General features: G+C 43.1%; 4 protein-coding genes across 4 annotated transcripts; 2 read left to right on the forward strand and 2 right to left on the reverse strand.

The window, feature by feature from the left end:
- Positions 1-3,870: 3,870 nt before the first annotated feature.
- LOC128712245 (troponin C, isoallergen Bla g 6.0101-like) lies at positions 3,871-4,558 on the reverse strand. Its single transcript, XM_053807141.1, has 4 exons — positions 4,522-4,558; positions 4,187-4,453; positions 3,987-4,118; positions 3,871-3,899 (listed from the first exon to the last, which is right to left on the reverse strand). Exons 1-4 carry the CDS (start codon positions 4,556-4,558, stop codon positions 3,871-3,873), a joined length of 465 nt encoding a protein of 154 aa, XP_053663116.1.
- An 880-nt stretch (positions 4,559-5,438) lies between these two features.
- LOC128713652 (troponin C, isoallergen Bla g 6.0101-like) lies at positions 5,439-6,135 on the reverse strand. The gene is made up of 4 exons (XM_053808515.1): positions 6,099-6,135; positions 5,751-6,017; positions 5,543-5,674; positions 5,439-5,467 (listed from the first exon to the last, which is right to left on the reverse strand). The coding sequence occupies exons 1-4, from the start codon at positions 6,133-6,135 to the stop codon at positions 5,439-5,441; spliced, it is 465 nt and encodes a 154-aa protein (XP_053664490.1).
- Positions 6,136-7,486: 1,351 nt separating this feature from the next.
- On the forward strand, positions 7,487-10,831 carry LOC128714812 (uncharacterized). The gene is made up of 6 exons (XM_053809692.1): positions 7,487-7,545; positions 7,619-7,747; positions 7,822-7,993; positions 8,058-9,975; positions 10,077-10,170; positions 10,471-10,831. The coding sequence occupies exons 1-6, from the start codon at positions 7,487-7,489 to the stop codon at positions 10,829-10,831; spliced, it is 2,733 nt and encodes a 910-aa protein (XP_053665667.1).
- Positions 10,832-15,317: 4,486 nt separating this feature from the next.
- Positions 15,318-22,606, forward strand: LOC128716170 (troponin C, isoallergen Bla g 6.0101-like). The gene is made up of 4 exons (XM_053811091.1): positions 15,318-15,407; positions 16,623-16,650; positions 22,093-22,488; positions 22,572-22,606. The coding sequence occupies exons 1-4, from the start codon at positions 15,318-15,320 to the stop codon at positions 22,604-22,606; spliced, it is 549 nt and encodes a 182-aa protein (XP_053667066.1).
- Positions 22,607-24,873: the final 2,267 nt, after the last annotated feature.

Consider the following 24,873-nt stretch of genomic DNA (forward strand, 5'->3'; position numbering starts at 1 on the left):
ACGGTAAGCACCATTTGTCATATTGCATCCCATTTTCCCTTTTCTTTCCATCATTGTTCTGTCGCTACGATGGAAAAGAGAGGTTTATTTTGTAAGTGTAAATCAAAATGCTACGGTGTGCCCAGCAGAACACGAAAGTCCACATGTACCCTACTATATCTATATATATATATATATATATACTGCTAGTTGTGTATGTAAGCCCCACGGTGGACCGGCTAATCCGGCCACACGTTTTCCTTTTCCGATCGATGTCAATTAAGGTTTATTATTTAAATTGCGACAAAACAAGGCAACATAATGCACAATACATGCAAGCTTGATGTGATCGCACATCAAGGACGTCTCGATGCACTGTCGATGTCAATCTCACCTAAACCACTAACACACACACACACACACTACAGGATAAGTTTCCTTGATGTTGCACAACAATCAATAAGCCGAATTCTCGTTACTAATACGAACAGTTTTCCCGAAATAATACAAAACAAAAAACGAACTGTTACTACACTTATGAAAAACAGAAGATTAAACCCAAGCTGTCAAACTTTTGTACAGAAAATGTTACGAAAAATCTTGCACACAACACGCATGCAAATGTAATGTTTCTCTTGGTGCGATGAAGCATAGCCACGTATTCTGATATGTGAGCTAGTTACGGTAAATTCTTTCATTGACGGGAGGATGTTAAGAGTGTTGAATAGAAGAAGGAAATGAGGCGAGGAAATGGATTTATTATACGAACATTTCCAAGTTAGCGTTATGCTGCTTTAACGAAGCAACGCCGAGAGAGGATCACTACAACAAACAGTTCACATTAATATTACATGCTCATGCACTATAGGAAGAATATGCACAGACAGTGTACGAGACACACTTTTGAGCTCCTTACTCTTTTTCCAAGGATTACATTTTCCGACATCAGGGAAGGGAGTTAAAGATATTAAGAGTTACTCGTTAGCACAGCTACTCTTTGGATATTGTAAGAACGTTTTCACAGAAGAAAATCCTTTCGTGTTACTGCGCTGTTGGAACTCGTGAAAGGTTTTTTGATGTTTTATTTTATACCTTCAGTTCATCACCACTAGTATGGAGAGGTCTTGAACCATCGGGAAAGTCAAACACAAGTCTGTTAAGAAATTTCTTGTTCTTGCGTTCAAATGAATGTGTCTAAGCTGTTAAGCACGATTACGACACGCCAACAATATACTAAAACCATATAAAACACTCGACGGAACGAGTTCAGCGGCGTATCTTTTTCAAAACCCGTCTTCACACCTTTAGATGTGTCTTGTTGTGAGTAAGTGTGTGCATGTTGCAAATGTATGTGTGTCTGTGTGCATGTTTAAAACCCATCATTTTCCCGTCCCACGTGCTAGTGGAAGAATGAACCAAAACGAACGATCGTACTTTGCCTTGGGCTGAGTGTGCAAGGCTACGAGCTACTGATCTGAACTTAAGTGTAGCTTCAATCACTCTCTATTTCGGTGTTCTTGTTGCTCGCAACGCGGTGGCAGCTAATGTGAAACGGAACGGTACGAGAAATGTGCACAGAACATGTATTAAACCGAAACAACAGCAAAAAAAACCATGATCATTATCATCGTATTTGTATACACTAAACAGCAAATCGAATAACTCAAGCATGACTCTCAACACTGTGTCAATATGTGAAGCGAATCGGGAGGGACGTACTTTCCCAATTTGAAGCGCAACATTGGCGTGCGTATATGATGCAGGAGAAGAATTCAAATTTACGCAAACACCCATTGAACACAACCCCATATATAGTACATAGTACTGCAGGCAAAGAAGCAAACTACTGTTACTCTAATTGTTCGTTTATTTAAGATACGTAAAAGCTTGTTGTTATTGAACCGATTTTCACAAGTTCTCAAGAAATTACAAGATTATAAAGAAAAGAAGGAAAAAACAAGATAAGCAAGAAAAAAAAACACCGTAAATCTCATCAAGATAAAGAAAAAAAAATCAACCAACAAAGATGCATCCGATAGTCTGCATGATAGCACGATCCAATGAACCACAAAGAAAATAGTATTGGAATGATGAACAAACTAAACAAAAACACACACACAACCAATGCAAAATAGCGACAAACAAACCTGTAACGTAAGCGCGTAGCACTAGAGATGTATACAAAACATGAAATGTAACAAAAATGTAGCAAAAAAAAAAGACAAACCATCGGCAATCTGTGAGCTAGTACAGTAGAAAACTGAAACCCCATAGCAAACAGCAATAGCAACTAGTGAAACACGTAGCTTCCGCAGCTAGAGCACCCATCCGGAGTGGAACTGTTCCGAGGTGTACCCAGGACGAGGCAGGTTGTCGAAAATGGAGTTATATTTGTATTTGCAGGAAATAAAGTGCATGGCTGCAGTTAGCAGACCTACCATCATGCAGCACTTTGGTGGAAACTAGTGAAGTGAGGTAAGGATGCAATTGGGTAGCTAATATCGATGCAAATGAATGCATACAATATGCATCAAGTGGAAGTGGTGAGATGTGCAACTTTAGCTTCAAGAGCGATATTGAAATCGGTGCATAATGTGTGAACGAAAATAGGGAGAAGATATAGAAGCAGTGAAAGCAAGAGCGAGAGATAGAGAGAGAAAGATGGAATGATGAGCCATAAATGCGATGCTGAATAATAAAGAAATTTTCCCCGATTTGATTCGGCAAGCCAATTTCGTTCGTTTTTGTGTTGTATTTGTGTTGGGAAATATTCATGACGCCATTTTGGGCTGCAAGGTAAGCAAATAAAATTAGATAAGTTAATACACTTGGAATTGTTCCTTTCATGTTTCAAAATTTCTAACATATCGTCAAATGCGTAAGTATTGATGCGTCAAATGCGTAAGTAAGTATACGCCAGAATGTATGCAATTGACATTACTTTGATCGTTTTTTAGTTATGTAAACCTTCATCAGCTGTAAACAGAACTTTTTTCACGAAACACATAGTGCGGTTCGCAGCGAAAAAAAACAAAATATTCGTTCGTTAACCGTAACGGGTGAACTTGACTTTATTTCTCACATGTCTTTATCTCGGAATGATTGCTTTTACAAGGCTATATGATATTAACGTGAGAAGTACGATGAATCTTCACTTACACAAAACCAATAGACTCTAACTTAGCGCTTTGATGATCTGTAAATATCTGCCTGTAACTCAAGAGCCTATCGTTGCGAACAGTTTCGTTAAGTTCCAGGCACCATTTGCCGTATTCCAGTACAGCCTCCAGTCCGAAGTTTGTGGTTTTCGCTTATTCGTTTGGACCTGTGAAAACAATTAGCATAACAACAATCCGGTTGAAAAGTGTTCCGTTCCGCCCAAGCAACTTGAGCAGCCGTGAGGTGATTCCGTCATGGTGGCGGATTGCTTGCGTTGATAGTGACCCCGAGGGTACACCTGCCAGTGTGTGTCATTTCCGCGCCAAGTGCAACGTGGCTGTGCCTTTGGGCTGCAGTCGTCGTGCCATTTGCTGTGTAGCCAAGTGAAAAGAGACGTGAAATGAAGCGAACTGAAACGTTTGCCAAAGTAACGAGAGCAACAACCCGTACAGCTAAGCGACAGAACAATGCACAGGACACAGCACAGGACACGGCAACAGGTCACAGACAACGGACAAAACATATCCGACGTTTAGACACGTCGGGACGAGAACATTTGCAACATGGAAATGACACTTCCGATCCGTAGTAGCATATGAGCAAGGAAAAGGACAGCGAAACAGTGGTTGGGCCCAGAGCGACACAAACACGTCGGGCGTTACCCTTCCTTTTTCCTTACCCTGCCACTGTTATGCACCGTCGGAATACGTGCACACTCACGAAACCTCCATCTTATTCACCTGTCATAACCTCCATGAATTCTGGAACGAGATGAAAAATGGGTTTGTTAGTGACGGTGCTTTCCCGCAATGGTGCTCGTCACCGGTTGCATCATTAGCCGCTGTTACCTTCAAAGTCAACCGTGCCCGACCCATCGGCATCAATCTCATCTACGATGTCATCCAGCTCGTTCTCGGGTACCGCACCGTCCAGCTCTCGTAGGATCGCCTTGAACGAGTTCACTGGAATGAAACCCGTACCTGTGGCAGAGCGAACAGGGTTAATTAGCACCGCTGGATGTCGCTCAAGTTGTACAAATTACACCTACCATCCTTATCGTACAGCATGAACACTTCGCGAAGCTCGGCCCGCAATACGTCGTAGTCTTCCTCTGGCTCCACGTAATTCGATGCCAATTCGATAAACTCCTCGAACTCGATCTGTCCCGATTCGTCCTCATCGTAGTCCTCCATCACCTCCTTAAGCTCCTCCTCGGACAACGCGTATCCCAGCAGTTCCATGATCGTACCGATCACTTCCAGCGAGATGCTGCCCTTCTTCTCAATATCGAACGCATCGAAGGCATCCTTCAGGACTGTTTGGAGTACAAAGCCAAAGCTTCACAATACTGGGGACTTTACGTCAATTCGAGTTTGATCTTACTTTTCATTTGATCCTTGCTCAATTCTGCCTTCTCCATTGTTTCTTAGATGACCGTGAGTTTGAAACGAAAAAACAAATGAACGTTAAGCTTCCTTGACCACTATCACAACACTGACCGTGACCGTGCGGTGTTGGGCGTCCTTTTTAAAAAAGAACATCACACCCGTTCCCGAAGGCTATTACAATCGCTTGCGGGTGAAATGCTTATGGGTTGCGATTGCACTGCTCTATTTCGAATGCACCTGCGACAGCATCAGCTGCATCTCAGTAAACAGTATTGATTGTTTCGATGACACACGCCTCATGATATGGTGACGTCACACGTGATCAAACACAAGGAAATCGCAATACGTTGGCGGCGGAATGCAAGTTGCATACTTTTACTTGACCTCGCGGGGGTGAGGGTGGCGACCATATGGTGATCGAGTCTTCGATACAGAGCTCAGCCATTTGATTTGTGCTATGCATGAGTATGTCGAAAACGATCGACTGCCAAACATGGTTTATACACATGTGAAAAAAATCCTGTACAAAATAATTTTGATAATCAATTTAATAATAATTTTAAAATAACTGAAAAGAGTTTCTTTCAATCCTTAATTTGAGGAAGCAACATGGATAAATAATTAAAATTTGTTTTGTTTTGTCATTTTATTGTGTTTCTATCGACATGATAGATAAATACATTGTCCGATAAGGGTACCCTGAGAACGTGGATGGTAAGAGGAATACATATCTCATGTCTGATGTTGTTCACTGTTGCGTTTAAATGTGTTATGTTTGGTGTGACTGTAGCCTCCATATTGATTGTTATTTGTTATGTGTTTGTGATGGTGGAGTATGCGTTTTGTAATATATTGACGTCGTCCTAACCTGAAACAGACGATACTGGATATTGCGCTCATATTGTATTACATTTATTCACCAGTCATCACTTCCATGAATTCTGCGAAAAAAAATGACATAAAAGAGACAATATTATCTAACAATTCGTCACACCCATTACATCGTGATCGTTTACCTTCAAAATCAACCGTTCCCGAACCATCCGCATCAATTTCATCGATGATATCATCCAGCTCATTTTCCGGCACAGCACCATCCAACTCCTGGAGAATCTTCTTGAATATGTCGACCGGAATGAAACCCGTTCCTGCGAACAAGCCACCACGTGTAAAACACACCTCTCAAATCTCGCCGACCCTCCAGCAGCAGCACATGTCGCTTACCGTTCTTGTCGTACATCATGAACACTTCACGTAGTTCGGCTCGCAACACATCGTAATCCTCTTCTGGCTCGACAAAGTTGGACGCTAGTTCCAGAAACTCGTCGAACTCAATCTGGCCCGATTCGTCCACATCGTACTCCTCCATCACCTCCGTCAGCTCTTCCTCCGATAGAGTTTGTCCGAGCAGCTCCAGAATGGTACCAACCACCTCCACCGAGATGCTACCCTTCTTCTCGATGTCGAATGCCTCGAAGGCTTCCTTCAGGACTAGCAGTACATTGTAGTTTGTTAATTAATCCTTCAAATCCTTCGATGAAATGGCTATGTCTATGCGATAAGGAAACTTACTTTTCATTTGATCCTTGCTTAACTCCGACTTGTTCATGCTGATGCGATAAAGCAGACGATCAGTAATCGAAAACAGTAACAAAACTCACACACGTCCTCGTGAAATGGTCAAGGTAAGACTAACCGTGACTGACACGGTTGGTGGTCCTTTTTGTAAACGGTAGTTCCATCGGCTGTACCGATTACAATTGTTTGCGAATTGATTGGTTGTTGGTTGTGGGTTTGATTCTCTATTTTCAGGCAATATTGTCGGTGATCGACAATGTATACACAAATTGATCAATTCAATTCGATGGCACATTGCACAGTGAGCTTGTCTGTGGTTTGTTGTCTTTGTAGTCACATGTTTGATATCTGAAACTATAAAAAGTCTTAAAATAAACTTTTTATGCATAAAAATATTGCAATGTTTTGATTGTAAAATGTAACAATAAATACAGAAAATGTAAAATAAATTTTATTTAAAGCATCCAAAACTTATCATACACACACATGAAGGTTGTTAAATTTATTAAAATATGCTTATCAAATGTAATTGGTTTGAATAAACTTTTTTAAAACTGTAAAAAAACCCGACAGTTTATTTTACAGTTTTGAAAATAATTAAACGCCTGTCGTTATGCAATATGGTGTATGGTATTTTAAAGTCGGCCGTTACAGGGTTCTTCGAATCAGCAAACGAGGTGGGATGAATTGTATTTCCAATTGAATAACTTGCGGTCGAAAATTACAAGCCTTTCTCACCATCTGTGTTCCGCGAAAGGTTTCATACGATGATGATATATCTAATTAAACAAATTCCATCCATTACCATTCCAGTTGCAGCCATTCCGCCAATCGCTTATCTATCGTTGCACAAGTAAACCCACCATTCCTCCACGTTCTATGATAAGTCCTATTTACACTGGGGAAATCATCATATCAGTGTCGATATCAAGCGCAATTGTGTGTGAAATGCGTGCCAAACAATCGCCAATGGTTGGACTCCCACCAACGAGCGCGTCCCAACACGCGAGAAATGGAAAATGGTAACGAACCCGTTTTCTGTCACCCAACTACCGGCTGCATCCACACTGATCGATGGTGGAAAGCTATTTGCTTACCTGATTGCTATGCATGCTCCTCAATTTGATTAGATGATTATATCCTTCCACGTTATTCGTCACCATCCTACCATTTGTCTGTGCAATGCTGCTCCAGCCCGTACCAAATGGTGTGACACCGATAACGGCGCACTAATGAGTGTCGAGGACGGGTGTGCCACAGCCAGTGTCAGTGATAATTTGGCACCCGGAAGTGCTACTTCGGGTATGGTAAAATTGCCTGGAAAGACGGTGCAGCGATAATCGAGAAAATTCTTTCAACTTAATTAAGTGCATCTATGCAGCATGAAGGGTAGAGTGAAAATTACCAACTCTAATCGATCACAGAGTCGGACGAGCAAAAGGTTTGCTAAACTGGAGATCAAATTTATCTGCATTACGATGATCGAATGGTTGATGTTGATTTGTGCCTTTTAGCAGCTGCCCACCAACGCTCGATTGGAACCGGAATCGAAACGGTTGTCTGGCAGTGTTATTTTGTGTAATTTGCTTTTCCATCCTGATGTGTCTCGTACTGGCCGACATCTTTACTAAAGCGGATGAAAAGTAAGTGTATGTGAGAAAAACTGTTTTGTGAAGAGGTAATATAAAGCTTTACAATATAATGAATATACCTGCAGGGATTCGACTAAGCCCTCAATATCCCCAACATCAAAACCTGGGAAAGTGTTTCCTCTTTTGGTAGTGAAGGCTGTCGAAGATGCTGCAAAGTGTAAAATGATAGAATGTATTATCGAGTGTTCCGATGTGGATGTAGTAAATATATCCGTGGAAGTACAAGAACTAGCCCAGGTGAGCTCAAGATCCATGAAGGAACTAAAAGAAAATTGATTGTTGCTACGTTTCCACACAACAGGCCAACTCTTGTCCTTCCTTTGGTTTAAACGTACTGGCCCTGAAGACGTCCGATGATGTCCTGAGAAGAAATTGGTTACAGCTGGATGTGGACCTTGAGGTTACTTCTTTAATGTTGATTAACTCCAATATTGGCACGATAGAGCCGGAATCGTTCGATGTCGGTTCGATGTTTGGCATGACCGTGCTCACACTACAATCGCTCAAGCTTGATCATCTACCAACCGGAATTTTTTTGGGCCTGCAAAGCTTGAAGGAGCTTAACTTGCTAAATCTACCACTACGCCGAATCGATCCGTACGTACTGAGCCCAATGAAGTACTCGCTGACGCGCCTAATCATCGAAAGCAGCCTGGATTCGATTAGTCCCAAAAATTTGACCGGATCCGCAACGCTGCCACGGCTGGAGATCCTATCATTGGAGTACAACCTTTTCGATGACACGCTCCGGGCGGGTACTTTCGCTAATCTGCCTTCACTGACGAGCCTGTACCTGCGCAGTTCACACATAACGTGGCTCGATTTGGGAGTTTTTCATGACATATGCAGCACGGTGAAGCAGATCCATCTGATTGGCAATAAGCTTACCGTTATCGAACCGGGAACGTTTGATTGTTTGCAGGGTACCGAGGCGAAGATATATCTGAAAGATAATCCCTGGGTTTGTGACTGTTCACTGCGGTATCTGCAAGAATTGCTGCTCACCTCCAACCTTGTGCTGGATCAACCCGTGTGTGAAGATCCGACGGAGCTTAGGGGTATGCTTGTTCGAAACGTTGATCTCTGTCCAACGCCGAATACGTCTATTGTGCCATCTGGTGAAATAACGACCACCTTAGAGTCTTCGAGTACATTCAATCCAACTGAACCACCGAATACATCGATGGAAACAACTGATACCAGCATGACTACGACTACACAGTCCACCTCAATAGAGGATACAACGGAGATGGGAACAAGTGGCACAGACGATGTCACCTCTTCAGCCTATGATACTACAACGGAGCTACAAACTTCCGACGATGATTCCACAGCAACAGACACTACTGACTATACTTGGGACACATCATCGACATCGTTTTCAACTACAGACTCAACGACTGATACCAGTGTCGAAACAACAGCAGAATTTACCACTACAGAGTTCACCACACCGGAGACAACTTCGGGCACTACGACAACGGTTACGGATCCAACAACTACTCCATCTTCAACGGATACTACCACCGAATTAACAACAATAAGCACCACAGAAGAAAGTACTTCATCGGAAAGCACTTGGAGTAGTACGGATGATGTAACCACCGCCACATCCGACACTACCAGTACGTCGACGACAACCGTCTCGATTCCAACAATACATCCCAATTTCGTACAACTCCAGTGCGAGAGCACTGCCAATCCAATATCTGCGGACATCATCGCCGAAAAGCCGGCAAAACATCGCCCGGTGCGATCAATCGATGGTAGCACTATTGGTCTAACTGTGGCTACCCGTACGAAGCTGTTCACCGTCTCCGAGGCACAGGAAGGTGTCGTGGAACTGTTGTTTGATAAAACGACGTACGGTGCGGTGCTCTGGTTTCACGATACCTCCACACTGGCGTCCGTGTTTTCCACCAATGTCGAAAGCAGTGCCCACTGTCAGACGCTCAGCAGTCAGAAGCTGCGCATCGTCAACCTGGTACCGGACAAGAACTACATCTTCTGTGCGTTCAGCCTGCACGAGGTGATGGTTTCACCATTCAACTGTTTGCCTTACCGATTGCTGCCACTGTACGGGCAGCGTGCATGGCTGGTAGAGGATCAGAAGATCATGATGATAAGCATCATAATCTCGTCGATATTGGTGGCCCTACTAACAGGCGTGCTGGTGACGTACTGTTTCTTCAAAAGTATGTCCCTGTACCAATCGAACCGTGAGTATGCGTGGATGCGGAGAGCCAGGGGGCGATTCTGAAGGGGGAATGGAATGTTTTCGGGAATTTGGCTACTCTTGAAGGGTTTTCTTTTGTTACAGATTCCAAAACCTCGGTACTGCCGGTCGAGAATAACACCGTGAAAAACACGTACATGTCGCCGATGCCACCGAAGAAGCCATTAACGCCAGAAAGGTACGTGTTCGGACCTAACCCTTTTCAAGAAACCGATGTTCTCCCCGTAATATAATGAATGTCTTGCCCAGTGGAACTTTTCGTTTGACCTTTTTAATGGGTTAAGTTTCCGAGTACCGGGAAGCGGAACGGAAACAATTCGCAAATGAAGCTTCTGGGTATTGTCCAATTAGGCGCAATTTAATTTTAGACTTCCATGATACTTCTTCAACCAATGTTCCGCTACACTATTCTTACTATTTCTTCCGTATCCCGTTTGCCGGTCCCCCGTTTTGCCATCCGATGCCATGCTCCACGCAGACCAAACATCAAGCGAAGCGTGTCAGATACCAGCATCGAGAGTGGTCGCAGCTACGTATCCGCCGTTGTGCCCTCGAACCAGTTCCAGTACATATCCTGGAAGATGGAGAACCGCTCGCGACCATCCTTGGAATTCTACCCGAACGAGCCACCACCGCCACCGCTTCCGCCCCATCCCAGCAAACGTTTGAAGAAGCAAAAGTCTGAGATCAAAATAAACTTTCCCTTGCAGCAGCAGCAGCAGCAAGGTATCTACGACGAACCGGCTGGGACGAGCTACATGGGACGAACCGCCGGTACGCTGCATCAGTCGCTCCGCAGCAATCGACACCGGGCGTCCTACGGAGGAGCGATCCACTGATGGTGAACTATCGCACCCAACAACAACCACCTACCGAACAATGTCCGCACATGTGTTTGTGTGTGACTGTACGTACTTTATGTGGACCATGAATAAATGATTAGAATACGACAGACAGCCAGTCTGAGTTGGTAGAGCTGGTGAAATAGTTTAGATGCAGAAATAGTTGCCCGTAGGCAGATTGCCAAAACTTCTCCCAAAACTGCATTAGCGAAGTTAAACGGTGGATTGGTCGAGGAAGTTAAGCATGAGAATGGATTTGCGAACGGATGACGCTTATTCCCTTTACTCATCTGCCAGATCTGGGAGTTGATTTTAGCCCGTTCTATCGAATGTTCCCTACCGAGTGTGTGTCTTCGTTTGCCAGACTAGCCACACGTTTATAGTGGTTTATGACAAAACGTCCTCTTGTTCAAAGATTCCTGACCATCACACAACCAGTGTACAGAACGCGTAGCAACGGCAACAGACTATGCAGGGAGTTGGAGGAAACATTTTCCCGCTTACCTTGGTCCTTGGGAAAATGTGGCCCACTCACCCAAGCCCCAGTTTTCGGCTTGGCATCACGTTTTTAACCGGTTATAATGCTTTCTACAGCATACATACCGGCGGGTCAAACAAAAGGTTTCGCGTTGAGCCGGCTGCGATGGGAACGGCTGCTCGGTTTCGCATATTTATAGACCCAGCGACAGGTCTCAGGTCTGGCAGGCGAACGGATGTAACGGGTGTCTGTTCGGGTTTGTGAAGAGGAAGGAAGGAACATTCTTTCGCTTTTGTGCAGCAAGTGATGACAGATAGTCGCGTTGGCGTTAGTCAATGATGGGCCAGAGGAAACTATTTACAAAAAAAAATGGATTCGTTCTTGAAAATTGTTCTACAGCATAGCTGTTGACTGATGCTTTGCTAGCAGGTTATGGGATAATTGTGTTGTGATTTCTGTTTCTGCAGCAAAAATAAATGACGATTGAAATTGAAAAACATGCAGTGAACAAGAATGAAAAACGATTGTATATCAGCAATGGAGGAGTGTATTTAAAACTGTAAAATTGTTTCATGAGCATAATTAAAGAGAAAATATTCTAAACATTCGTTCTTATGTCTCTGCATCACAAACCGCATGCAGTCTGCACATCCCAAATCAAATCAATGCAGCTCCCAATAGTGCACGCACCCCAAATGTGCAACAAGTGATGCATTTTAATTGGTCGTTTGCGAAGTGGAATTTGGCGTACACACAACCTCGGGCACTGCACACACTTCCACATACTAGCCGGGAATCCAATTAAGTGAATACACATTCCACCTTTATTCAGAAGCACGTACGCCAGGAATTCATTATGCGAATGAACTGAGCATAATAAAGCGAATCATAATTTCATCAAACATCAACAATTAATCGTTTGTGAGCAATAAATGCGCAGTGAGCATTGGATTGGAATGGGGTTTTTATGTACAATAGTCATTTTTATTGCCAATTGATAGTGGAGAGAGTGTAACTGAATCAGTCGATTGATTACTTTTGCTAAATTAGTATCCGATGAAGTTAATTATAAATAATAACCAAATGGCAATTGTAATTTAAAATTCTGTTTTTAATTATTCTTCGATTGCGGTATTAAAACCTTTTCGGTTGAATAATTTTCCATTACATTGATTCTGGACATCGGTAAAGTTTTTATTTATTTCATGTTCAGTATTTTTTAAATAATTGGTTAGAAATTTGCCGCCCTTCCCATAATTACCATATTGTGCAACATGAAAAATGGATCACTGCAAACAAATTTATGATCGTGTCGAATGGTCTCACTCCACACAAAAAAATAACAAACACAATGTAAAACCGCGATGCCAGCTCATCAAAATAGACAATGTGAAGAGGAACGATCAGTCCACTAGCGGAACCAGTGGTAGAGAATTGGAAAACAGCTCTATTATTGTGGCGAACTCGTGGGATGCTCGACAAACAGCAAGAAATGAGCATTTTCACGGTTCGAAAAGAACAATCTTCAGGCGGGTGGTGGGCGAGACAGAAGCCAACACGCGCACATTCTCTGCAGGAACCCGATTAAACCATCCACAATTCAGCTGCTGCCCTCGAGAGATCCCTTGCATGCTACGCACGGTTTGAGTGTGAAGAGTGCTACGGCGTTTCAGAAAATCAGAAAACGATAGGAAAATGGTTCTAAATGGATTCATCTCGCGGTAACCGTGAAGAAGATCACCAACACTGATGCGTTCGTAATGGTAAGGGAAACACATGGGGTGCTCGAAGAGATTAAGGAGATTATGCCAATGGAAAATTTCCATCGTATGGAGACTCATTCACAGCTTGGCAGATACAGTGAGGACGCTCTGTATTTGTATATTCGTGTTAGCATCAATCCTCCTTGGAGTTCTGCTATAATTAACCAATAATTGTACTCTTTGTATAATATTATTGTTGTAAGGTTATTATATTTACACGTTCATCTTCATTGTTTATTGCTTCTATTTACGAACTAATTCTTAAGTTCTTTCCTCCGAATTTCCAGGAGTTAATGTTCCAAATTTGTTGTATTTTTTACATAAATCACTGAATCCATTTTTAACTAGGCAAAGTTATGTCAAAGTCTTCATTTATTATAAATGTGTTAAAAATTGATTGAAGCCTACGTTTGAAAGGGATTTTCTCAAAATATGTACTCTTTACCAATCAAATTTCATCTACACGAAATTGCCAGTTGATCTGGATGGAGCTCTGGATGAGACTTGATCCCAGTACTATTCATTGATCTCCAAACGTATCATCTCATAAGCGATAATGAAAACTTGAGACGAGAACGAAATTGTAGCAGCTCCCAAAGAATGCCGCACCAAACCACAGCCGCTTACTAATTGGTTGCGAGGGAGTTCTCCGTGTGTACGAGACGCAAATACGTGTGCTCACACACTTTGGCACCAAATTGTTGTCGTTGCGTACCGGGGAAACGAATGTATGTCTTATCCGATCTCTTTCGGTTTTTGATTCTCACTCACCCAAACACACTCTTGTGCGTGTACCTCGACACTCCAACGGTGTGTAAACGATTGGAATCGGGATTATTATCGTTGAGGGTGGAAGCAGCACCCAAAATAAACCGTTCACGTTTTATATGAAGATGTGAACAGGGAATTTACTGTAAAATGTACCCTTCTCCTACGCGATGCTCTCTCGCACATGGCCGCACGGTTGGACGTTATAACGATAGAGCAACGATACGGGTCGGTTAGCAGTCAGCCACAACTCCGGCAGGGGTCACATTTCATTCTACCGAGATCCGCAGAATCGGGCACCACTTCCGGGCACGCACATTTGCCGCTAGCTGCTATTTGCTTTTACACCACCACGCGTAACTACCACCTGCATCAACATGTCGACTATTGTAAGTATTTTGCAGCCAGCGTCTGGATCGGTTCCAAAAGTTGTTTTTTTTTTGCTGAGGTACTGTGAAGGGGAAAATTCGCGCCTCACATCTCTCTATGTGTTTGTGATCCGAGAACCCGTGCTATTGCCCCGTTAGTGATGGGATGTCGACGTTTGTTCGTTGGGCATCGTTCCAAGAAAGTCGGTCCGTGGGTCGGTTTGACTTCCCCAGCCGTCGGTGATGGTCTGCCCATGGGTTGGAAGCAACTATAAAATATAGTGCAGTTGTACATATTAATAAAGCAAAACTTGCGTCTAGGCTTGGTTTGGCACCCTGTTGCGCCCTGTGCAGTACATCCATCCCCAATCATTGCAGTCGTTGATGCACCGTCCGAGCTAGGGCAAGGCCGAATAGAAAGGGTTAGAAATATTATAGTGCCTTGTACTAACGTTTTCCCTAGAATTTCGCACATCGCATTGTCGCTGCAGTTGCATCGTTTCGGCGTATTCTTATTCGTTGGGTTGGGCAAGAAAAAATAAAACCGCCTTTCTTAATAACGCCTTTCCAAAGGTGGTCGGTTAGTCAATTCCACATCCTTCGCAGTTGCATCCCATAACGGTTGGTCGGCAGTTACAGATCGGTCGTACAGTCCTACGGTGAAGAACACTCAGTGAACAACGGCAAGTGCAGTGCACCGAGATGGTTAGTAGAAGCGTTGCGAAACCAGAATCGCCAGAACGCAACCAAACGCGCTGGGGCAACTCGTGGTTGACAACTTGACAATAGGGGCGACCGGGCAAGTTTTGCCAAGATTTTTGCAACATTCTCGACCGGTACACATGAATGATTGCAGTCATTAGAACAACGAAACAAAAAAAAAAAAAAGAAAAACGACACACGCTTCACCACACCGTCTTTCCGTCCGTCGAGAAAATCCCGGCTGCTAGAGTGGGTGTGTTGTCTGCTGCACGTAATGTTCGCCCGCAGGTTAACGCGCAAGGCTCGTTGGAGGGTTGGAGTAAAACCAGACGGGGTGGAAGAACCAAGTGGTGCCCTAAAAACTCTACCAGTACAAGGTGGTCTCCGGTGGACCTGGAACGACGATGGTGCTTCGTACCGTCAGTGTGGTGTTGCTATTGTGCCAGTGCTACCTGCTTCCAAGTGAAGCTCAATCAGTTTTTCGACGCTCAGTGGTTCGTTTAGCAAGCAGTTTCATAAATAGGGACAATGTTGGAAAAAATACTACGAACTCTAAGTCCAATTCTTGAGAGTCAGGCATAATGAGACCTAGTTTGCGAGTTGAGTGCTCCAAAACAACAGGAAGTGCTGCAAATGTGCATCCCGTGCGATTTTTATTTCGGAAGCCGGTCTTTTAAAATTATGCCAGTAGAAATTCTGATGTCAAATTTCGTTGCCAAAAGCGCTGATTTTAGCTTATTTTTTACTCCAAATGATTTGCGTGCAGTATTAATGTTTCTCCTTTTGTTTTGAAATGTTGTGAAAAATATAAAAAAGAGTTATTTAAAAAACTCCTTACACCGACGGCCGTTTCCGTTCGGTGCATCCACCAGGTGTGGCGTTTAATTTGGCGATAATGGATTTAGAGTGTCTCATCGCCCATTTTGCAGCCTTGTTTTTCAAAACACAACACCAAACGAACAGCCCAGCTGCAGTATTTCACCACCATCTGAGAAGCATCCAATTTGCTAGGTTTAATGGATATTTGCTACCTCGGTACGCGTTGGATCTCGTCAATTCATTGACTTTACGAGCGACCTGTCATATTTGTACCGTCAGCAGAAACCAATCACTATTGCCACCCTGTTCTAGCTGAATTCTGAAAATATCAGCAGCCATACCAATCGGTTTTTGGAACAACTTGTGCAAAACAAAAAAAAAAGGGCACAGAAAGAAAGATAGACAGTAGCCAATGACGGAAAACTGCCAACCGCCCGTTTGGAATACAAATGAACACCGAACCGAGAGTGGGTACCGCGATGTACTGCGGAGGGAAATGCCGGATCAAAGGCCCCAGAACACGTCCGTCTATTTATAATACATGCAGTACTGAGCGGAGGGTTTCAGTGCTCGATGTGTTTGGATAAACCTATCGAGTGTCTTGAATATCCAAGTTTCCCTTTTCGTGCTGGGAGGCAGCAAGTTGTTGCGAGTTTTTCATGTCCAGCAAGCTCAAGACTTATTTTTTGGTGTCTGAGGGACTAACAAGGAAAGCTTTAAGCTAGATCGATAAAGAATTGAGGCGAAGAATAGAGTTATAAAAAGGGCCCGTCTTTGACTGAGGACAATATTTGCCCAGTTGATGGAAATTCTTAATCAATACATCTTCTCTTTCTTAAATAGTTTGATAATTTTTTCTAAAATTTGCTTTTTTTTTCTCTATTCTGTAGGATGATCTGGACAAAGCTCAGCTGGAACGTAAGTATTGCACAGCATCATTACACAGCGCATCGTGTCTCTCACTCACTCCGTCTCATTAAAAATGCCCTCGAAGAAAAATTGTTGGGAAAATTCAATCTTTCCAGTTTTGGGATATTTACCCCTTGTTAAAGATGAGTGGAAAATTAACCATCCCCCGCCCAGCAATTAACCCTTAAAGCGATCTTCGGCAGTGACCTGGTTTAATGAAAATTACCACTTCCAGGAAATTATTTGCATATTTCAATTAAAAAAAAAACCCTTGAAACGACACCGATTTTCCAGCGTAAAACTTCGAATCAAACCATGAATGTAATTACCGTTCACGGCATCATCAGCCGAGCGCCATGATTCGCTAATGATTGAACAATAATTACAACCAACACCAACAAACCTCTTCCCGCTTCGGCAATCGAAAGTTGTTTGGCAAATTCCGATTCGGTCACTTTCACGACCCCGATAGTACGATGATCGCAACATGTCCTCACCTTTTGTTGGGTCACTCGTTTTTTTTTCTTTTTTTTGGCGAATGTCTCTTTAATGGTCGGTTTTGTATCGACGCAGTTGTGTTTTCCGTTTGTTTTTTTTTTCTTGGTATGGTTGTTGTTTATATTTTATTGTTTCTTGTATGTTTCTTCTTATCTCTCGTGTGTTTGCTTGAATTTTGCTGCCGTTGCGCACATTAATTGCTATCATCGACGGTTTCCTTTCGTTCGATTGTTTGATCCATTTCGATTCGTTTTCTTCACATTGTATTATGTAAAGAGCTGCCAATGGGGTATTTTTGGGGGAGCAGGTGCAACATTATCCTGCCAGAAGTGGAATGGATAGCCGGGGCGGAATCCTTTCACCAACGTGAAACCCGCTGGTAAATCTCACGGGAGCTGAAACAAAGCATTGAATGGTCCTACGACAAAGAAATTTGGTTTGTGGAGTGGCCTCATAGTGCGCTGACATGACCTAGGACTACAGTTGTCACTCTGTCCGACCACTAACCGGACTGGGCTTGGCTTGGTTGTTATGTGTCTGTAGCGGTGGGAAACAAAGGTGAAATTAAAACTAAACAACCCGCCACACTACACACCCACCATTCAGAGCACGCATGTCCCCTCGGGGCGATAGAGAGTGAGAGAGAGAGAGAAAGAGAGAGAGGGAGAAAGAGAGGAGGGACTGTAATCATTTCCAAAAACCACTTCAACTCGCACTGGGCTACCGTTTTGCTTTAATCGGTTGTCTTCTAAGGTGTTACAGTACGGATTGTGTCAGGCGAAAGCAAGATCCTTGAACATTTTGAGGTTGGCCCAATGCGTGCGTCGATAGGGATTTACTGGGGTTACTGAGCTTTCAGCAGGAGATTATGCCAATTCTGTGGCCCCGGAGAGCGATAGACCACCAAACCGCTTTCACTTTCACCGAAGGCTTAGTGTAGGAAAGGTATGATGAATCGATCCTATTTCAAGATTGACGTCAGTCGATCATCAAATGATTACGAAGAGTCGCATGAAAATACACGAAGGTGGGTAGCTTCTTGAATCGATTAAAATTCTACACAGCTTCCTATTTTCATCACCTAAAACCGTCCGGTAGGTGTTGATAGATGTGATTTTAATTGCCCTTGTTTGGGGGAAGAACTGTCACTCCTTCACGCTGAGGACTTTGCGGGAATGCCCCTTCCCTGGAGATAATTTGGAGACCAAATCTCGATGTCTAGCTGTCCACATTACCATCTACCTCAGCTCAGCGTTATCAGCTGTAACAAGAAGCTAATTAATCTTTCCCAGTAGCGCCCATCAAGAACCCTCCAATGTCAACGACTGTGGCCTACCTCATCGAGCAATAATCCATTTAACGATACGAACTGTCACCCGGTAAAGCAAAACGGTGCGATTGTGTCGTTACCGGGATGTACATAACGCCAAACCATTTTCTAATCTGCCTAATAGGTTTGTTTTACAAGCTTACCAGGTCGTGTCCTTCGGGGCAAGTTAGTTTGAACTGGTGTTGTGTGGTGTGTACAATTCTAGTACAAATCAATAAAATGGATTATTCAGAATTTTACGATCCGTTTATCGAGCGTACATTTTAATGAGCGTTCCTGCTGGTGGGAAACTCTATTTAAAAAGTGTATAAAATGTAGCAATTCTTCTAAAACAGAAATGTCCCAGAGAAGGTTTCAAGTTCCTCGAGGGCGATACCAAGAATTTTAATAGCAAAACACCTTCTCATGCTATTGATTCATGCTAAATTTAAAATTGATCTGCTTTACATTTCTTGATGCTCATTTTGAAAGTTTTATCGAACAACGATGGAACATAAATCGATTCAACGCGTGAAACTTGACACGTGGCGAACGCTTTCAATACTTGCTTCAACTTTACATCCACTTCGAGCAGGTTGCTGAATCCACTTGTCCGTTTGTCAATATCATCATTGCATGAAAAAATGACAGTGGGGGATTAAAACCAGTTCAACAAGCTCACTAATCGTAAACATTGAGAGCAATCGGATTTAGGTACGCGCATTCGCATACGACGTATAAATTCGCCAATGAAGGTGCTCATAAACGTCCACCTTCAGCCATCAATAGTTAGACCGCCAGACAGCCAACAGCGCGGAGAGCGCACTGCATTTGCCCTGCATAGATTATGATCTGGTTCCCGCCTGCCATCGAAATGCATCGAACTGGAGCAATTTGTGGTTTGCGTCATAAAGATCAAGCCCCAAATGTGAGTACCACGCACCGGGGAAGATCGTTTCGATCTGGTGGACGGTGTTTCTTGTCGTATTTATAACCGATGCGTACGCAGCTAATTAGGTTAACATCATTTCGTACGGTGGTGCATTCCATCCACCCCGGGGATGGATCCGACAGTTCCGATGATCTTGATGCAAACGAGACAGGAAACTAGCTCGGACAACGTTCTAACCCGTTGGATAAGTGTTGGTACGGTTCGGAGGCTACAGACTGGTGTCTAAAATAGCTCGTACCAGCTGGTTGGGAAAATAAATCACGCTAGGTCACGCGGTTGTGCAAAACATTGCACGAAAGAAAAAAAAAAACACACAGCAAATCGAAAGCAAACAAAATAACGTTCTGAAAAAATAAATGCTCGCTAATGGGTTCGTGGATGAGTGGAATTGATGTTGGTGGTTGATTGAGTCGTCGGTGTTTTTTTTTAACTCATCGCATGAAACCCGTGCCATTTAATGCTGACGAATAATTTGAACGTCGTTGCCAATCAATTAGCGGCCCATTGGTGAGCTTGTTCGAATGTGCCAAAATTGAAATGGTCCGAGTGATGGGTGCGTGTGATGACTTGTCGTAAAAAGCAATTAGTTCCTGCAGTAAAAGGAGTTGTGCGAACCAAAACCATAAATTTAAAGTTCTTTGTGCGTTATCTGATTTGTTTCAATATGGAATTGCAACAAATGTGTCCATTAATCCATGTATGGAGTTTTAAAATTCATCCTACAAGCAGTAACAAACTGAACCGAACGCATCATAAATCACGACATTTTTGCTACTATTTGGCGGAATTTCATTTCCACATCCGCAAACATACAAAGTGTATATCACCAGCGTGACAGACAGTGGCCGGAGTGTTGGCAAACAATCGCGATAACCGTGAACTTGAATTATGGGCCTGCACAGTCAAATAAACCCAATCCTATCCATCCAACAATTCGTGTAGCAACACAATCGCTACCAAATATAAAACACAAAATAAAACCACAATCGTCACCCCCTCCCCAAAAAAACACCCTTATTTCCCGTTTCGCACGATAATCTGATAAGCTCCAAAAACACACCTCGAAACTGCATCGCAATGCATCCACGCAGAGATCCAACTTTCAGATACGTGCTGCGTTGGAAAAGGGGCTCTCCAAAGGCTTCTGCTACAAATGTCAATGAAGCTGTACGTTTCGGGGGTTGGATTTATGAGGTTCGCCTTCGCTTGGGAGATGGGATTGGGTTGTGACTCGTTCCGTGCACTGGTAAGCTCACGACTCAGCGCGTGGTCGTTAAGCGGTCGCGCAGTGCATCCTATGCTGCATGTTAATGAATGAAACGTGCTTCCGCGGATGACACTGCTGCAAGGTGCATCAATGAGTGATTGAAACGCAACAAGTTGAGGGAGAAAGGTTGTGCCAATGGTTGTGCAATTAATGCACAAATTGAAACAGTGCTTTGCTGGTAATTGTTTTCGGAAGTTGTTTCAATAGTACGAAGAAACATCAAGAGCAGTGAGATTACAGAATATTTATTTTAATCCATAGGAAAACGAAGTATCATACCTTATATCCTTTTAATGATTGCGAGTTGTTTGAATATGTTATGTAAATTTGCTTCTGAAATTCTGTATTATTCTCCTGGAAACATTTAAAAATAAAATTCCGTTTATCACACATCACTTATTGCTTCCCTGCCACATAATGAATCCCCAGAGTGTCGTTTTCATTTTCCCCAACAACGAAACATAAACGAAAGGACGCTACCGAAAGCACGTAATAGACAATTTCATTTTAATTCCCGCACATGTTAGCACCCGCACACTGCAAACTCGAGTCGGACTACATAAAAACCTTTTCAAAACTCCCAACCGTACCTTGGTCATTTTGTATGGGAAAATTTAACTTCCGTTTTTATGCATCCGTCAAAGCATTAATGGCCCCCTTCACGGTTCTCCGTTTAGTAAAAAAAAAAATAGTAAAATAGTAACCACAACCAAACTGCTCAAGATGTGCAGGGTGCATGTTGGGTAGGTGATGAGTAAATAAATTTCACAATTCCGGCACTGCTTCCCGCTAAACGTGCAGCAGTAATGGGTTGCATAGGTGGATGGTATTGAGCGTACTGCCATTTGCGTACCAACTGCTACCGTGCCAGAAGATGACGAGACTAGTTTTACGATCGTGTGTACCATCCCTCTAGCTGATGTTCATTCATTAATAAACACACACCGTACCGTGCACACTGAAACGAACTGTGAAATGTTCGGTGCGGTGCAAAGTGCGCGGAATAGACGAGCTAGGGAGTGGTTTGTTGAGCAAAACAAAAAAAACACACGTGCCAAGGAAAAACTCCCCATCACCAACGGGGTGAGTGAGAAAGCCAAATCCAACACATGCGCCAAACAGCCAGTCACACCGTTGTTCAAAATGCAATAGACGAGATGTACGGGTTTTTGGGATGCGATGGGAAACGGCTACAATGTGCAGCAAATTCAAGCGTTGATGATGCACTAAAAATATACGTTACCACGGTGATGAAACTCATCTTCTCACCCGGTCTGTTACTCACTACTAACGCACTCACAAACGAGGAATATGAGAATGAAAATTGGGATTGAGAGACACGCTGTGTTTTGAACGATTCGTTAAGTTTTTACACCATTCTGATGAGACATACTTTAATCGAACCACTACCTCACTCACTTCCAGTGCTCCGCAATGCCTTCAACGCATTCGATCAGGAGAAGAAGGGATGCATTGGCACGCAGATGGTCGGTACGATCCTCAGCATGTTGGGCCACCAGCTCGACGATAAGATGCTGAAGGAAATTATCGACGAGGTCGACGCCGACGGCTCCGGAGAGCTGGAGTTCGAGGAGTTCGTTACCCTGGCCGCCCGGTTCATGGTTGAGGAGGATGCCGAAGCCATGCAGCAGGAGCTGAAGGAAGCCTTCCGTCTGTACGACAAGGAGGGTAACGGTTACATCACCACCCAGGTGCTGCGCGAGATCCTCAAGGAGCTGGACGACAACCTGACCAACGAGGATCTGGACATGATGATCGAGGAAATCGATTCTGACGGTTCCGGCACCGTGGACTTCGATGGTAAGTTGGACCGGAGTTACAGTTTCCGTCTGTCTTCCATGTTCACAATCTCTAATTTCGTTCAATTTCTTTTCCCACAACAGAATTCATGGAAGTCATGACTGGTGGTGATGATTAAGTGCTACGCACATCCTGGACTTTAAGCAACAAAAACACTCAAAAGCGTAAAAAAAACTCCTACAAACCCCATTTCTTCGTTAAGTTTCTTCTTCGTCTGTGTCACCGGGGTGCCTCAACGTACCACTGTTTATCGGGGGCCCACACTCCTCTACGTGTGATGGCTCTTTGAAGCTGGGCGCTGCTCTACCATCAGTTCATCTGCCACCATTTTGCGATCTGTAAGCTCTGAAAGACGCAAGAACCGACGAAGGTACGGAGGGCTATTGCAAGGAAACGCGCCAGGACCCGTCGCTGCTGCTTATCGTTGCTACTAATGGTTGTTCAAAGTGTTACATTCTATCCGTTCCGTATATTCCGTGGTTGCTAATCGGGACGGCTGCTTTTCCTTTGCCCTTCCGCTTCCCTTATGCTGGTTCTTGTACGGTGGAGAGCTTAGATGTATTACTAAACACCAACACCGTGCTAACGGCATGGTGTGGATGTTGCTGTTGATCTTATATTGTAAGCGAGAGCGCTAAATAAACAACAATTGTGGAAACCCTTGTAAGGGTAAACCGCAGATAAACCAACCAATTTGGGGAAGTAGCGTTTTACTTTGATGACATCTTAAAGAAGGTTTCGGGATGGGAGTTTTAAGTTGTGGCTTACAATTGAAGAGGTCCTGATAGCGGTAGGAGGATTGAGTTTGTAAATTTTTACAGATGCGTTTAAATAGTTTAACAGAGTTTAAATAAGACGGATGAGTTGTTGTTCGACGATGACATCTTCACAGTTTTTACGGTATGCTTTCTACTCCTACTCTCGGTCAATACATGAACTGGTATGAAATAAATGATTAAGTTTTCTACTCCATTTTATAATATTTGTTAATTAATAACTATTGTTGTGCAGTTTGCATACTTCCTGATTCCTTCCTTCCTGTCAAAACTTGATATGGATTATTACGGATCTGTATTTATTTAAATTCCAACTCGAGCATGCTTCCCAAAGTAACAAGAAATGAAGTCATAATCGACCATGCGGGGCCGCATGATGGTAGCGCCACCGGTCCTCACACGAACAGCCCGGACCAAAATCCTATCCAGACTAATCCCCTCTCACAGAAAGCTAGAAATAGTAGCCCTAGACCTCTTGAGGTTATTGTGCCGATAAAGGAAGTCGTAAAAAATCAATCTGTATACATGTATACCTGTTAAAAATCTCATTCAGTCCCATGCTACGGTTCTAAATCTGATAAAAAATTATATTTAATGGAACTGAATAAAAAGAATACAAAAACATAACTAAATAAAAAATAAAATACATAAAATGAAACATTAAAAACGAACCAAAGCATAATATTTACAGTGATAACGTAATGAACATAATACTTGTATTGATGCTTGACAAAACTCATTTACTTTTTTTTAATAAATCATCTTTCTAATTTCGATCGAATTCTTGCTTATGAGAGTGTTTCAGTTGATCCAAGAGATTAAAACATTTTCCCCTACAATGTTTATCATGCTGATCTTTGTACCCCGAAACGGATGGGTAACATACTTACACGAGTCTATAAATAATTAATGCAACTTAATTAATGTTGTTTGGCGACCGTAAGGCCATATTCATAACGTGAGCAAACAGTAGCATTAATCAGTACGGTCTAGAGAGAAAACTAGATTGTACCATTTCGTGTGCACTCGATGACCTTTCGCGTTATTTCGCACATTACTCACCGACCACTCAACTGCATGCCAAGCTGGGTGAATATTTTCACCGTTCCACGCAAACGATGTCACATTCATGCACGGTGCATTCCACCCAAACTAACGGCGTGGAAGTTGAAAAATGCTACAAGGATATTTTTCTAAGTATACAACTTTTCGTGATAGAGCGTTTTCTACAGTTTCGCTGCAAAACAGAGAACAGTTTAGAGCCACTTTAAACTAAGTAGCAGAAGTTGAATTTCTGTCAGGAAGCTAGAAATCTTCGCCGCACAGCATGCGACCTCGAAGGATTTAGGTCAATTGGGACAAAGTCATGAGGGCACGGCCAGATATATCAGGCTTGCTGGAAAGAAGTTTCTCTTCTCCACTCGGCACAGTGCTTGAGGCATGATTGCAAACAAGCTTTCGTTTGCCTCATTGGTGATCGCTTTGCAACATTCTCCTGGAAAAACATTCTATATAAATAATGCTTGTTGAGGCGGATGCGTTCGTAGCGTTGCGTGAAGCAACGCTCCAGGAAACAAAAACACGCAAAACAGGAACATGGTATTGGCCT

Source organism: Anopheles marshallii, chromosome 3 (genome assembly GCF_943734725.1).
Source record: "Anopheles marshallii chromosome 3, idAnoMarsDA_429_01, whole genome shotgun sequence".
Classification (NCBI taxonomy): Eukaryota; Metazoa; Arthropoda; class Insecta; order Diptera; family Culicidae; genus Anopheles; species Anopheles marshallii.

Excerpts from the sequence above, each read along its gene's own strand:
- LOC128713652 (XM_053808515.1), bottom strand. The coding sequence starts at position 6,135 with ATGAACAAGTCGGAGTTAAGCAAGGATCAAATGAAAA. Across the intron at positions 5,675-5,750 it reads CATGATGTACGACAAGAACG|GAACGGGTTTCATTCCGGTC; the intron begins GTAAGCGACATG and ends GCTTGTTCGCAG. Across the intron at positions 5,468-5,542 it reads GGGAACGGTTGATTTTGAAG|AATTCATGGAAGTGATGACT; the intron begins GTAAACGATCAC and ends TTTTTTTCGCAG.
- LOC128712245 (XM_053807141.1), bottom strand. The coding sequence starts at position 4,558 with ATGGAGAAGGCAGAATTGAGCAAGGATCAAATGAAAA. Across the intron at positions 4,454-4,521 it reads GAGCAAGGATCAAATGAAAA|TCCTGAAGGATGCCTTCGAT; the intron begins GTAAGATCAAAC and ends TACTCCAAACAG. Across the intron at positions 4,119-4,186 it reads CATGCTGTACGATAAGGATG|GTACGGGTTTCATTCCAGTG; the intron begins GTAGGTGTAATT and ends GCTCTGCCACAG.
- LOC128716170 (XM_053811091.1), top strand. The coding sequence starts at position 15,318 with ATGGTGCTTCGTACCGTCAGTGTGGTGTTGCTATTGTGCCAGTGCTAC. Across the intron at positions 16,651-22,092 it reads GGACAAAGCTCAGCTGGAAC|TGCTCCGCAATGCCTTCAAC; the intron begins GTAAGTATTGCA and ends ACTCACTTCCAG. Across the intron at positions 22,489-22,571 it reads CGGCACCGTGGACTTCGATG|AATTCATGGAAGTCATGACT; the intron begins GTAAGTTGGACC and ends TTCCCACAACAG.
- LOC128714812 (XM_053809692.1), top strand. The coding sequence starts at position 7,487 with ATGAAGGGTAGAGTGAAAATTACCAACTCTAATCGATCACAGAGTCGG. Across the intron at positions 7,748-7,821 it reads TTTACTAAAGCGGATGAAAA|GGATTCGACTAAGCCCTCAA; the intron begins GTAAGTGTATGT and ends ATATACCTGCAG. Across the intron at positions 10,171-10,470 it reads AAGCCATTAACGCCAGAAAG|ACCAAACATCAAGCGAAGCG; the intron begins GTACGTGTTCGG and ends TGCTCCACGCAG.